The sequence below is a fragment of the Macaca mulatta genome, chromosome 2, assembly GCF_049350105.2.
Source record: "Macaca mulatta isolate MMU2019108-1 chromosome 2, T2T-MMU8v2.0, whole genome shotgun sequence".
Classification (NCBI taxonomy): domain Eukaryota; kingdom Metazoa; phylum Chordata; class Mammalia; order Primates; family Cercopithecidae; genus Macaca; species Macaca mulatta.
Window position 1 is genome coordinate 81,370,553 of NC_133407.1, and position 12,570 is coordinate 81,383,122.

Consider the following 12,570-nt stretch of genomic DNA (forward strand, 5'->3'; position numbering starts at 1 on the left):
ACTATTATTCTAAGTGAAGTAACTCGGGAATGGAAAACCAAACATTGATGTTCTCGCTGATATATGGGCGCTAAGCTATGGGGATGCAAAGGCATAAGAATGATACAATGGACTTTGGGGACCTGGGGGGAAGGGTGGAAAGGTGACGAGGAATAAGACTACAAATATGGTGTGGTGTATACTGCTCAGATGATGGGTACACCAAAATCTCACAAATCACCGCTAAAAAAACTTACTCATGTAACCAAATACCACCAGTACCCCAATAACCTATGAAGAAGAAAAAAAAGAAAAGGCAAGTTGCTGTAAAAAGTTGTAAATCTGTATGTATGTATGTGCTAATATATGCATGGAGGAAAAATCTGCTGGAAGCTACACTAAAGGATGAATGGTGGTCATCTACAGGCAATTTATGACAAAAAAGAAAGAAAATAACTTTCATTTTTATTTGATACATTCTTTTCATTTAAAAATTATTGTGTATAAATTTTGTAATAAGAAAAAATATTGTTTATAAGATAATGAAAAAAGATTAATAAAAACTTTAAGATGTTTTATAATAAACATGCTAAAGTGAATCAAGTCTGAAAAAATGGTTGAACCCCCATTCAACCATTTAGAAATTTAGAAATCCATGAGCTGCTAAAATTGGATGAAAATGTTTATGTGCATGTGCATTTTCTGGAAAGAAGCTCCATACTTTCTATGAGATTCTCAAAGGAGTCTGGGACCCAAAAGAAGGTCATGAACTATGACTCTAGCCAAAACCAAGATAGTTATTCCATCCCTCCATTTGTTTTTATTATCATTTTATCATGAAACATTTTATTACTAATTTCATAGTGCTCACCAAAGGTAAAGTCTATGCAAAGCATAAAAGCTGTGGTTCTTAGTCTTGCCCTGATTTAAAGGGGTTCCCATTGACTTAGGAGCAGTCCTGGCACACAAGAAACCATATATGACTGTTCTTGGTAAAAGAAAACTCCTAACAGGCACTAAAAGCCTGTAATCATTCAGGACTTGAGGATAGTTGTCCAAGACACAGACAGTCCTATTTTCTCTATAGAGATGGTTGATTTATGAAACGATGGATGGGGGTTAGACGAGTGGGGAGGGGCAGAGAAAAAGAAGTCATGTTTGCACTTGAATTAGGGGAACAGAGTTGAGTGAGTTGGGTTAATTTAATCAGTAAAACAAGATTCAATACATTATCTATCAACCTTAAATTGTTTGAAAGAATCTTTAATCACAAAAGTGCATTTAAGTATACAGCAAAATGCCTGACACTATGCTCTATATTAATAGAGCATAAATATTAGGCAGCAAAACTGCCTAAATTGGTGTTAAGATTTAGGTAAAAACTTAGCTTCTGATGACTTGTAAACTGAATATTCCCAAATCCCTAGGAATTACATGAGTCCACAGAACGCTTTACCACTTCTACCTTGACTCCTTTGACATTCTCCAGAATCAGGTCTAGTACAGAGTTTAAGATCAATAACAATTTGTGATTTAAGTGAGGAGTCATGAGCTATACCTGCACTGGCAAAATGAGGGACATTATGGGTGAAAATTAGGACTAATACTCCACTTTCCAGGTGGTTTATCACTGTAAAAATAGGTGAATTGTGAATTTAGTAGCACTTGAAATGTCAGATATCCCAGAATTCTGGTGCTGACGTTACTTAACTGCACAAGTTTTACAGGCCAAGAAATTGAAGGGGTTCACATAATCCACCAAAGCCCATTGCTAACCACCATCACCTAATCGTATTGATATCTGCCATATGCAAAGCATAGTATTAGGCCCTATACAAAACAGAAATGGGCTCTCCAGGAGTTTTACAGTTTGTCTAGAAAAATAAGATGTATACCATGAAGACAAGCAATTTATAATAAAATGTCAAAATGATGACAGGTAAAGACAATTCCATACTATTGGAATGAAATAACATACAGAAGTCGTATCTCCAGGAGTGATCATGAAGAAGTAGTAGTTCAAATGAAATCTTACAGGAGTTAGATTTTGATGGTCAGTGTACAGTATGGGTAGATTTACAAACTATGGCAACATTATGGCCAAAATTTGGATGGTAGAAACACAAGAGTAGGCTGATAAGAGACTGAGAGGTACAGAATGAGTAAACAAGGTAGGCTGAATGGTCTAGTCTTGAGTAAGACAAGCCTGAAAAGTCAATAAAAAAACTTATTGAGCTCTTATTCTATTTAAGGCACTCTAAATGCATTAGTTGATCGAGCCCTCACATGAAGTAAGTACCTCTAGTCCATAAGCAAGGAAACTGAGGCACAAAAATGTTACATGGCTTGCCTTCATTTCAACCAGCTAGTTAGTGGTGGAGCCAAGATTCAAACCCCAGGCAAATCTCACCCCAGGCAAAGAGTCACCACATTCTTCTGGCACAAAAGTAGAGCCCCTCAACAGCCAAGCTTAGGAATTTGATATTCAGCATCAGGTATAAAGATTGGGAATGAGGTGATAATCCACTGATAATGCTTATATGCATGGTTCATCACTACTCAGAATCCTCCTTTAAAAGCATTGCATTATCTGATGATATTCCCAACAATGTTCACTGATAGTGCTGTTTATTCACTGATAAGTCCCATGACTACAGTATTGAGTTAGATATTATAAAGTGCTTAGTCAAATCTTTATTGGGAGAGTCCATTGTGGTGACATTCCATCACCACACCTTTTAATCCTAAAGACTTAATTTTACCTGTTATTCACCTATCACTTCTGCTAGAAATACAACTCATGATAACAAACAGAGCAAAGTATATTTATTTTCACATGTTCCCTGAACATATATGACCTTCCTGGAAGGAAAGCCACTCTTGTCAAATAAGACATTCATCCCTTAAAAACTAATTTCTCCATCGTAGGTTCAGGTCTTAAAAATCAGTTGGGTTCCTCAGTTACAGATGTACAGGACATTACATCTGGACTCTCCTAGGAGGGCAGGGGTGAACTCTTCCTCTGAATATCCACAGTAGCCAAATGACTCCTTCTCCCATTGTGGAAAACCACAGATGACTGTCTCCTAATGATTTACTGCCCAACCCCCAGCCCACAAATCAAAGAATTGGGTTTAGTGAGAAATAAGAATGGTGGCCAGTGGCTACAAGAAGCGGAGGGAATGTTTCAGTTTATTTTCTTAAGCCAATTAATGATGAAACGGCATGGAGGGAAAGAAAGACACAACATGGTCATAAAAGACTATTTTTCCAGATAAATGGCCAGATATCAGATTCTGTAATAAGTACTTCCACCTATCAAAACACACACACACACACACACACACACATTAACACACACATAATATTAAGAAAATATAGATCTTAAAACACAAAGTAATATTCAGAAACCCTTATGGATATCACCATAAAATGAAACTTCGAAGGACCCTTGGAAATCAACGAATCTGGACATTGCAAACCCTGCAAACTATATATTGCAGGCAGAGGTGTTTGGTTGGGCCTGCGGAATTTTTTAAAATTGAATCAACATTTTATAAAGTAGAGAAAAATTACATAAAAACCCAGATTTGTGGCTTCTCTTAAAAAGTAGAAGACCTGGCGACCCTGAACCCCCTTGCCCAAATGGTAACAGTGAGCTGTAGCTGAAAAGAAGCTGCTGCCTTTAGAGGAGGCTTGAACTGCCAGTTTCCCACCATCTCCACCACTCCCTCTTGTTCTGAAATACAAAGACTAGGTATCGAAAAATTCAATAAAAATAGGAGAGAGCTTAAGGCTTGCACCCACCTTGCTTCACTAATTTATGGTACCTGCAAATCTACAAGCTCTGCTCTAGTCCAATCCATTCATTTAAAGAGAAGCAACCCAGCCACAGTAGTAAAGTGACTTATAAACTCATTCCATTAAAAGTCACATTTTCATTCAGGAGGGCGTATTGTCTAATGACAACTAGAGATTATGCAAAACTAAATTTGGGCTGTGTAGCTATACAATGCCACAATCTGTGGCGAAAAGTTGAAATCTCAATCATTTTATTTACACATTCCCCTCACCCCCACTCCAAATAAAGGGCAAAGGAAGATGCTCAAGTTTTCAGAACAAATTTCCTGCCTAGTTTGGCTTGGTACGGACAGTTTTCATGTGCCCAAATTTTAGATATGACTTCCTTTCATTCTGAGGGCATAATTTATTGAGAAGACATACAAAGTGCTTACTGTAGACATGCAAATACTTTTACGAAGGAAACTGGATAAAAACATTGAACAGGAGGGGAAAAAAGGGTGTTTCTTCTTCAGAAAATTTAACTGATAAATTATAAGGAAACTGAAACTGACTAAGATTTATTCAGTGATTGCATGTGCCTTAGGTACTTTGCACACATTATACCAATTAACTCTCAGAGTAGCCCAAGGAGGGTAGTATTATTACTCCCGCTTCACAAGTAAAGATGCTAGGCCTCAGAGGCATTCAGTAATTTGAAAAGGACCTGACTTTTCAATCAGAGATCATGCGCATATTCAAACACTGATGTGTACGTTTATAATGCTTATGAGAGTAGGGAACATGGTTTGCCCATGCACAGGGCCTAGCACATCGATATTTGTTGTGTAAGCCTGCCCATCGCCGAAGCCCAAAAACTGCTATGTACAAGCACTTTCATTCATAAATGTCATCATTTGAACAACCTTGACATATACAACTAATTCATTTAGGCAGGTTCTTGAACAAGGTTTAGGACACGTTGGTTCTTTATGTTGTGTACTTAATGATCCCTACACACGTGTTTACTAAGGTAATAAAATCTCTTTTCTAAATAAATTTCTCATTTAGAATTGTTATAAAAGTCAATAGTCAAGAATTTGGCTGAATTTACTAGCCAAAAGCATGTTTGCTAATGAATAAGAATAACAACTAATATCAAAATAAGAATTAATTCAAGAATGTGCGATTTTGAAGAGTCAGGAATTTGATTAAAAATTCAGTTCCCTTTTTTTTCTATAATGAACAGTTCTTTAACCACAAAACAGCTTTTATAATAATGCCGACGAGTATGGTTCCAAGCAAAACACTCCCCCATTTTAATCATGGTTATTATTTTTGAAAATGAAAATGGCTGAGGTCGTTGTAATCTATTTTAGGGTTTGCATGGGTTGATGGTATTTTTGTCTTGGCTTTGAGTTCTCCACATTACCCACTAAATGTTATGGGTTTTGCTGTGTGCCCTTTCAAATCCCATTCTTTCTAATAACGTTATACTTTATACACATAAATTAGAGTAAATTCCACTTTCTTTCCTAACAACTCCAGATGTGGTCCACACTTTCAAAAGGACTAGAACTTGCCTTTAAAAAAAAATTCAGTATGTACTTCTTAGAACAACTATGTTTCCGTATAGATAAAAATGCTGTATGGATATTTAAACGCTAAGTAATTAGTAAAACCATAGGACTTGTGGTTTTTTCACCAAAGTGAAATATGAAGATAATATCTGTATATGTACTTCTTCCAACTTACAAGGACACACACAGATAAAAAAGTGCCTAGAAACAAAACCATCTGGGCAGAGTTCTAGACCTACTGATACCAATAGGGAAGGGGGGGTCTGTATTCAGACAACCATTTAGGACACATCAGTGAAGCTCTCTGTCCGCTGTAGACCCAGTAGACAAAATTATCAAATATCTAAATGTACTAAAGTTACACAGTCAAGGCTCCCTTTAGACGCAGTTAATATTTCACTGACTTTCCGAACTAAGTTGGGGTTTTTATTATAATTCACTATGAGGTCACACAGAACAGCCCACAATCCCTCTAAGTAGCCCCTACACAGCCACACGTAGGAGAATGGCTTCACAATACATACAAATTGTGGAGATCTGGTTATTAAAATGCCTTAAGATCTATTTGTTTATTTTCTTAAAATCAACTTGCAAGGCCAATGTAATAAGATGCTGTAGCTTTTATGAAAGAGGTGAAATAATTTTAAACACAGACACACAATGAGTTTATTTATTTAGAAACTTGTTAAATAGAGTCTGGGAATTCAAATATTCAATGTTGACATTGTACAGAATTGGCAAGAAGCCAGAACCCAGTCTCCAGAGGGACCCACTGGACAAGGAATTCAGGCCTTTCTCTCCTCCCACTTGAGCTAAATAGGTAGAAGCCATTAGTTATACCCACAGCAATATCTGAACCACACTCAAATAAGCTGCCCCAGCCAGGGCACTTCAAAGGAGGCTAAGTGTGTTTAGGTTTTTAGTGCTGAACTAGAGCAATATGTCACACTTTTGAAAGAGTCTTGTAAACAGTTTCTTCCCTATGTAGAGACATCTCTGAAGTTTCTTGTATGGCATGTAGTAAGCAAAGGTAATTAACAAGGATTATACTTTTTTCATTTCCTGGAGGGGCTGGGTAGGATAATACCAATCTGTGTGCAAACTAAGGATCTGAAAGAACTACACCATTTCTCTCTTCCGGTCTCCCTCTCTGGTTTTCTGATCGATTTGTCTCTCTCCTCTTTATCCTCTTCCTCACACTTTTTCTCACTATACAGCCAATCTCCTTGAAAATTCCCTGGTAAACTCTGAAGGCCAGAAGAGTGGGAAGGGGGAAATCTAATTTTAGAAAGAAGACAGTGGCTAGTGGAGTGGGGAAGTAGGGAGGGAACTAATGATTTATCCTGGGCCGTCCAGGAGAAAAGAAAAGCAGACCCTACAGACCATTTTAGAAAATGCCTAGACAGCGGCTTCCAGCGGAAGAAGGGTTAACCGTCACTCCAAAAAAATGTATCTGGCATCATCAGAGTGTAACTGTTCCCTCCCGACCCATCTCTTCCCCAAACCCATTCTCCCTTGCTCTACGAGGCTGGGAAGGAGCCTGTCCCAACGGGGAGAGTGAATGAGTGAGTGTGTGTCTGCCCTCCGCACAAGAGTGTCCCTCGTCTTCCTGAAGCCAAGACGTGTGTGGGTGAGCACGCGCATGTGTAGGTGTGAGTTTACACTGTCAATGTAAACCCAGCTCCGAGGGAAGCAGCGCGCCAGGCACGCAGCCCCTCTGAGACTGGAGAGGCGAAGAAGAGTTCTGGCCAAACCTTGGAGCCCTGAGCTGAGCAGCCTGAGGAGCGAGGTGTAGGGGGCCGTCTGAGTGAGCAACTGCCTCCCATCTCACTGGGGCTTCCCCAGCCCCACCCCCACGTCCATCTGGGGCCACTTCCCCGGCACCAGACGGTTTTGAGATGAAGCGTGGGAGGGCTCAGCTCTTGGGAAAAGGGCTCTGGGTGCCTTGGGAACAGGGAAAAAGCCGGTGACCAGGAGATGACAAGTCAAGTTTCTCCATCTCACCGCCCGCTTCCAGCGGAGGCAACGCGCAGGGGGGTGCCAGGAGAGAGGGGGGTGAGCCGGGCGTGCCGGGGGCAACTCCGCTCTCTTGTCCTTCTAGCCAGGGGGGATGGAGCCGGGCGTCCCCCCTTCCTGCCCCAGGTCACGACTGCAGCCTTGGACAACCTAGCCCCAACTTACAAAAATAAAATAAACTCCCAAACAGTAGTAACATGTTTAAAGAGAAATTGCTTACGACTCCTTACCTTCAATTCCAAAAAAAAAAAAAAAAAAAAAAAGAGAGAGAGAGGAAAGAAAGAAAGAAAGAAAGAAAGAAAGAAAGAAAGAAAGAAAGAAAGAAGAAAAACCAAAATTCGTGGAATGACATGTTAATTTCTAGTCTTACACGTTGAATGTCTGTCCCTGCAGGAAGCCGGCCCCAGGGCTTAGGGGAGGCCTTGGCTCAGAAAGCCTGGAAGCTGGGCTACCCGGCAAAAGTCACACTCACTCACACTCATACATACACACACTCACATGCACTCTATAGCCAATACCTACGACTCTGCAGTCCCTACAAATAAAAAAAGAAGCCTTGCTTTTTAGCCTTTCTGCCTCTACAGCTAATGAACCGTTGCCTTCCACAGTGCTGGAGATGAGGGAAGAATGAAAAGCGTAATTAACCTTCCCCTAAACACAGATTTTTTTTTTTTTTTTTTTTTTTTTTTTTTTGGCAAAACACATCAAAATACTGCAAGAAGACTGTGCTCCAAGTGCCAAATGCAATAAAGAAGCCCTAAGCCAGGGTAATGGTCAAGTAATGGCAAATAAACCGCCTTCCTAGAAGGGGCCTCGGCCTCCATTGGGAGAAGGATTTTCCTCCTCAGAAGCCATCTGAAATAAACAAATAAACGTATTTTTTAAAACAAAGCTCTGTTTTCGTCTGAGTTTCTTAAGGATGAAGGAAAACCCAAGTAGGTGGGCATACAGAGAGTGAATGCCTGAATCTGGGTGTTGTGTTTGTTGTTGTCGGGAGGTTGTTTTGTTTTGTTTATCTTAGGTACTGGGCTGACAAGGTGAGTAGTTTAAGGACGGGAGAAAGGGTTGGCATCTACCTTTCCTACTTCAGGGCCTTTTTTTAAACAGAGAGCAAGTGTAGAAGCAACAAGTGCCCCCCTCCCCGCGGTCTTGCTAATCGCATCGCCTTTTGTGACTTTATGAGACTTCTGGGGGGCCGGTAGCTAAGGGAGTTACTGGATGCAACTCGTTCTCTGCTGTGACTGAATTCCCGCGCGTTGTCACTTTGGGGAAGTAAGGTAAGTGTGGCTTCGCTGTTTCAGGCTTTAGACATGCTGGGCAGACCCAACCTGCGCTTCCTTTCCATCCGTCAGGACCATAGCAACTGGCATTTCAGGCACGGCCCAGGTGCTATCCTAGCTGCCCGAGAAAATGGCTGGGAAGTCTCCCCGCGCTGCCAGAGTCGGCTTGGCTTTTAGTTTTCTTTTCTTAAAGATGGAAATAAAATTCAGGGGCGTTAGGCACTGCAAATGTCAATCTTCCTGCCTTTTATTTTATTTTTAATTAAATTTTTTAATCTTCCCAAATGACTTACAACGAATTTATTGGTTTCAACTATTGTATTAAAAACAAGCCCTACAAGTTGGAAACTGTGTTGTGCATTCAATCTCGGTGTAGATTCAGCAGGTATTTTCAGGGTCCGTGGTCTCTGGTCTAGGTCCATGGGCTCCTGCACTGTAGCCAAGGCCAAATCAGGACTTAAGACCACCAAAGAAATTTACAAAAGACAAAAAGAACTACAAGCTGACGAGAAAACAACTATTTATATGTAATTTGTTTCCATTGTAATGGTTTTTTTTTTACCACAATAAAAGTAGTTTTGTTTTTTAAAGTATTGTGGTAACAACGCCCCTTCTAAACCCTGAAAAAGGAAAACTGGTGCAGAGCAGTGAAGTTTTCGTTGGATGATTGCACCGCAGGGGTCACCAACCATCTCCGCCACGCGCTACTGGGGGAAGGAAATCGCGCTTTAAAATACAAAAATCTGTAGTTTTAATATGATTTCCTTTATTACCCAGATTGTAACTGAAGAATTGCAACGCAGTGCTTCTGTCTGAGAAAGGCAGCTGCGGCAGCAACAGCTGGAGCAGTGCAAGCGGGAATCTGAGGCTCAGTAAAAGTTTGTAAGAGTTGAGATCTAGCTATCGGAAAGCGGCAGCGGCATCTTTAGGGACCCTGGGGACAAAATAAATGGGTCTCCCACCAGTTGAATGACAAGTATCATCAGATCGGAAACGAGGCTCAGTTTCTGGATGTTGAGTGGACTGTGCGTGCAGGAATATTTTAAGACGGCATCGTATGTCTTGCTTGGCAATTAAAATAGTTTAAAAAGCTGCTCAAGAAAATTCGAAGGGTTTTGTTTTCTGCTTTCACTTCGGAAGTTATGGGGCAGTGAGTTGCGGCGCGAAGCCTTAAGCTTTCATTTCACAACTTAGGCATGGTTGAAAAGGGCTACCCACCCCCACCAACCACCCCACTCCCGCTAACTCCCCCCCACACACACACACACTCTCTCCCCCAACCTTTAGTCCAAATCGAAGCCCGCAAACCTCAAGTATATGTACATTTATTTCTCTTCAGATGAAAATAAAGACATCGGCCTCATTTAAAAGTAAACAGGGAAAACAGTTCCACCGGCGCCCTTTGACACTGCAGCAGCTAGTGTAAAGAACAATACCCAAAAGAGAAACAGATGGACTGATGACCCAGAGACCCCTATATTTAGGTTGATTTCTCAGACCCAGGGGAAAGGAAATGTATTGGGGAGTGTACGAGTGCTTGGGTGAGGAATGGACAAAGCACTGGAAAGGCGCCTGGGATGACAGCATCTCGCCGGGCTACACCGCCGACTCCACTGCCCGCGAAGCCGAGCCTGCCGAGGTGCCGCCGACTTTCCGGGCTGCTGCAGGGACGCAGCGAGCAGGGAGGCGTGGATACGATACCTACCTTACTTGGTTCTAATGTTCGAGGGTCGCGCGGGGGGAGACAGGGATTTCACTGGGGAGAAGCATCCCACCCACTTCCCATCTCTCATTTTGCCTTCCGTAAGCAACACAATTAGAGAGTTCTGTTTTCGGCGAGTGCGAGTGTGGGAGAGCGAACGGCGGCCTGTCCACTCCCGAGGCAGCTCCAGCCCCGCGTATTGACACCTCAAGGAGGAGCGCTCCGAGATACTTCGGGGCTCGGCGCCGCTGAGTCCCCTTCAACTCGAAGTAGAAGCATTTGGACAAACGCAGCCCTGTCGCCTACAGTCCTGGCGGAGCATCACAACGTGTGGGAAAGTGTGGGCCCCGCCGGCAAAGCCAGGCGAGTCATCCAACACTTTTGCTGTAAGAGTGGGGGATGGGTGTCCCACCGCCCCCGCCCCAAACCCCTTCGCCCACATCCCGCCAGACCAAGGCCGCTCCGCGCCGGGCAGGCAGGGGGCGCCGGGGAGGGTTATTGACCCTGGACCCAGGCTGCATCCAGACCAAGCGCGGGAGGCTGCGCTGCGCCCTCTCCGCGGCCCAACGCTTTTGCAGCTCGCCCCCTGGGGGTTGCTCGGCGCCCAGCCAGTCCGAGGTGCGCGGGTCGCAGCGCGCCCTCTCTGCCTCCTGCTCCTAGGCTGCCGCCGCTGGCTGTGTGCCCTCCATTCCTAGCTCTCCGAGCGCTCGCTGGGCCTATTATCTCCCCACCTCCGAGCGCTCGCTGGGCCTCTTCTCTCCCCACCTGCACATGGCTCTGCAGAGCCGGTAGTTCTGACCTGCCGGTGCCCCCCGCCCCAGCCCGCGATCACAGCCCCCATCTTGGTGTCCCACATCCCCGCCGCAGTCCTCCCGCCGCGCAGCGCCGCGCGGGAGAGCATGGCCGAGCGCACAGCGCCCACTACCGCAGCCGCTGCTCGGCGCAGTCCACCCGACCGCCCGCGCAACTTCCAGCGGCCGCCCCGCAACTTTTCCCAACTCCACCACAGCCGCCCGCCGCCGCCGCCACTGTGGCTTTCTCTGAGCCTGCTACCCTGCCCAAACCCCAGAAACAAACGGAGGCTCGAAAGGGCTCCTTTCTCCTGCCCGGCCCCCCCATCCCCCGCGCCCCCCTCCTCCCACACCCGGGACTAGCTGGTTGGCCAGAGGCAACTCTCCCCCGCCTGGGGGGAAGGGGAGGGGAGGGGGAGACTTTCTCCTCTTCTCTTCCCCCCCACCCCACCCCTTCGCGCTCACTCTCGCGCTCTCTCCTCCCTCCCACCCCTAGTCTTTGCTACCCCCACCCCCACCCCCACCCCGGGGTTGCCACAGCTGGTCGGTGCGCGGGGCTGAGGGCTGCCCAGGCTCCTCCGACGCCCAACCCGGGAGCGAGAGCACGGGCGACCGGGGGCAGAGGCTGGAACCGGCAGGTTGCTGGGGCTGCGCTGCGCCTGCCCTCCACCCGGGGCCCCGGCCCTAGAGGCAGCCCGCGCTCCCTCCCGGAGCGCTAGAGACAGATATGCAAGATGGCAGAGGAGGGGGAAAAGCCAATAGAAAAGGGATATTGCACCTACTTGTGGCCAGTTTCCTTGCCCTGCCTTTGGATCTCATGCTGTGCCCAGTCCTGCAGCCGCTGGTGTGTGGTTGGGGCTTTTTTTTCTTGGATCCTTTCCTTCTTTTGCTCTCCCTCTCGCTCCCTCCCTCTCTCCTCTCTCTCTCTCTCTCTCTGTCTCTCTCTCTCTCTCTCTCTCTCTCTCTCTCTCTCTCTCTCTCCTGTTTCTCTCTCTCTCTCCTGTTTCTCTCTCTGTGTCTCTCTCTCTTCCACAGAGTCACTCTCTGTCTTTTCTTCTTTCACTCTCTCTCCCTCCCTCTCTCCCTTTCTCTCAATCCACACTCGCTATCTCTCCAGCATTGTCAGTTTGGACACCTTCGCACATGCGCGCTAGACGCCCCTCCAACATCTCAGCGCCGCCAAAAAAAGTTTGGAGCGATTTATCACTTTGATTTGGAGATCTTGTCAGATGGCAATCGCCGAGGAGGCGGAGAAAGGGAGCCGCGGGGAGGGCGGCGGGGGGCGGGGAGCGAACGCAGGGAGCCAGAGGGGAGCAGACACCTCGCCCAAAAAAAGGGGAGGGGGGGATTGAAAAGGCTTGGGCAGAGGATTGATTCCGTGTTAGAATCACCAATAAGCTTGTATCATGATTATTGTTATTGTTTTTCCCACTATAAATTGC

General features: G+C 45.0%; 1 protein-coding gene and 1 long non-coding RNA gene across 11 annotated transcripts in view; one reads left to right on the top strand and one right to left on the bottom strand.

Annotated features, from left to right (window-relative positions):
* Positions 1-12,350, bottom strand: part of MECOM (MDS1 and EVI1 complex locus) — a 594,123-nt gene extending 581,773 nt beyond the window's left edge. For 9 of the 10 annotated variants that reach the window (XM_015131663.3, XM_015131662.3, XM_015131656.3 and 6 more), the window contains exon 1: positions 11,911-12,339. In XM_015131663.3, the coding sequence (XP_014987149.3) occupies positions 11,911-11,947 (37 nt within the window). In that variant the 5' untranslated portion in view covers positions 11,948-12,339. Of the gene's footprint in view, positions 1-11,910 lie in introns of all 10 variants that reach the window. The other variant, XM_001093583.5, reaches the window with a different exon arrangement.
* LOC106997011 (uncharacterized) lies at positions 7,423-10,438 on the top strand. Its single transcript, XR_001443113.3, has 2 exons — positions 7,423-8,632; positions 9,413-10,438. It is a non-coding gene; the product is annotated as an uncharacterized LOC106997011 (long non-coding RNA).
* Positions 12,351-12,570: the final 220 nt, after the last annotated feature.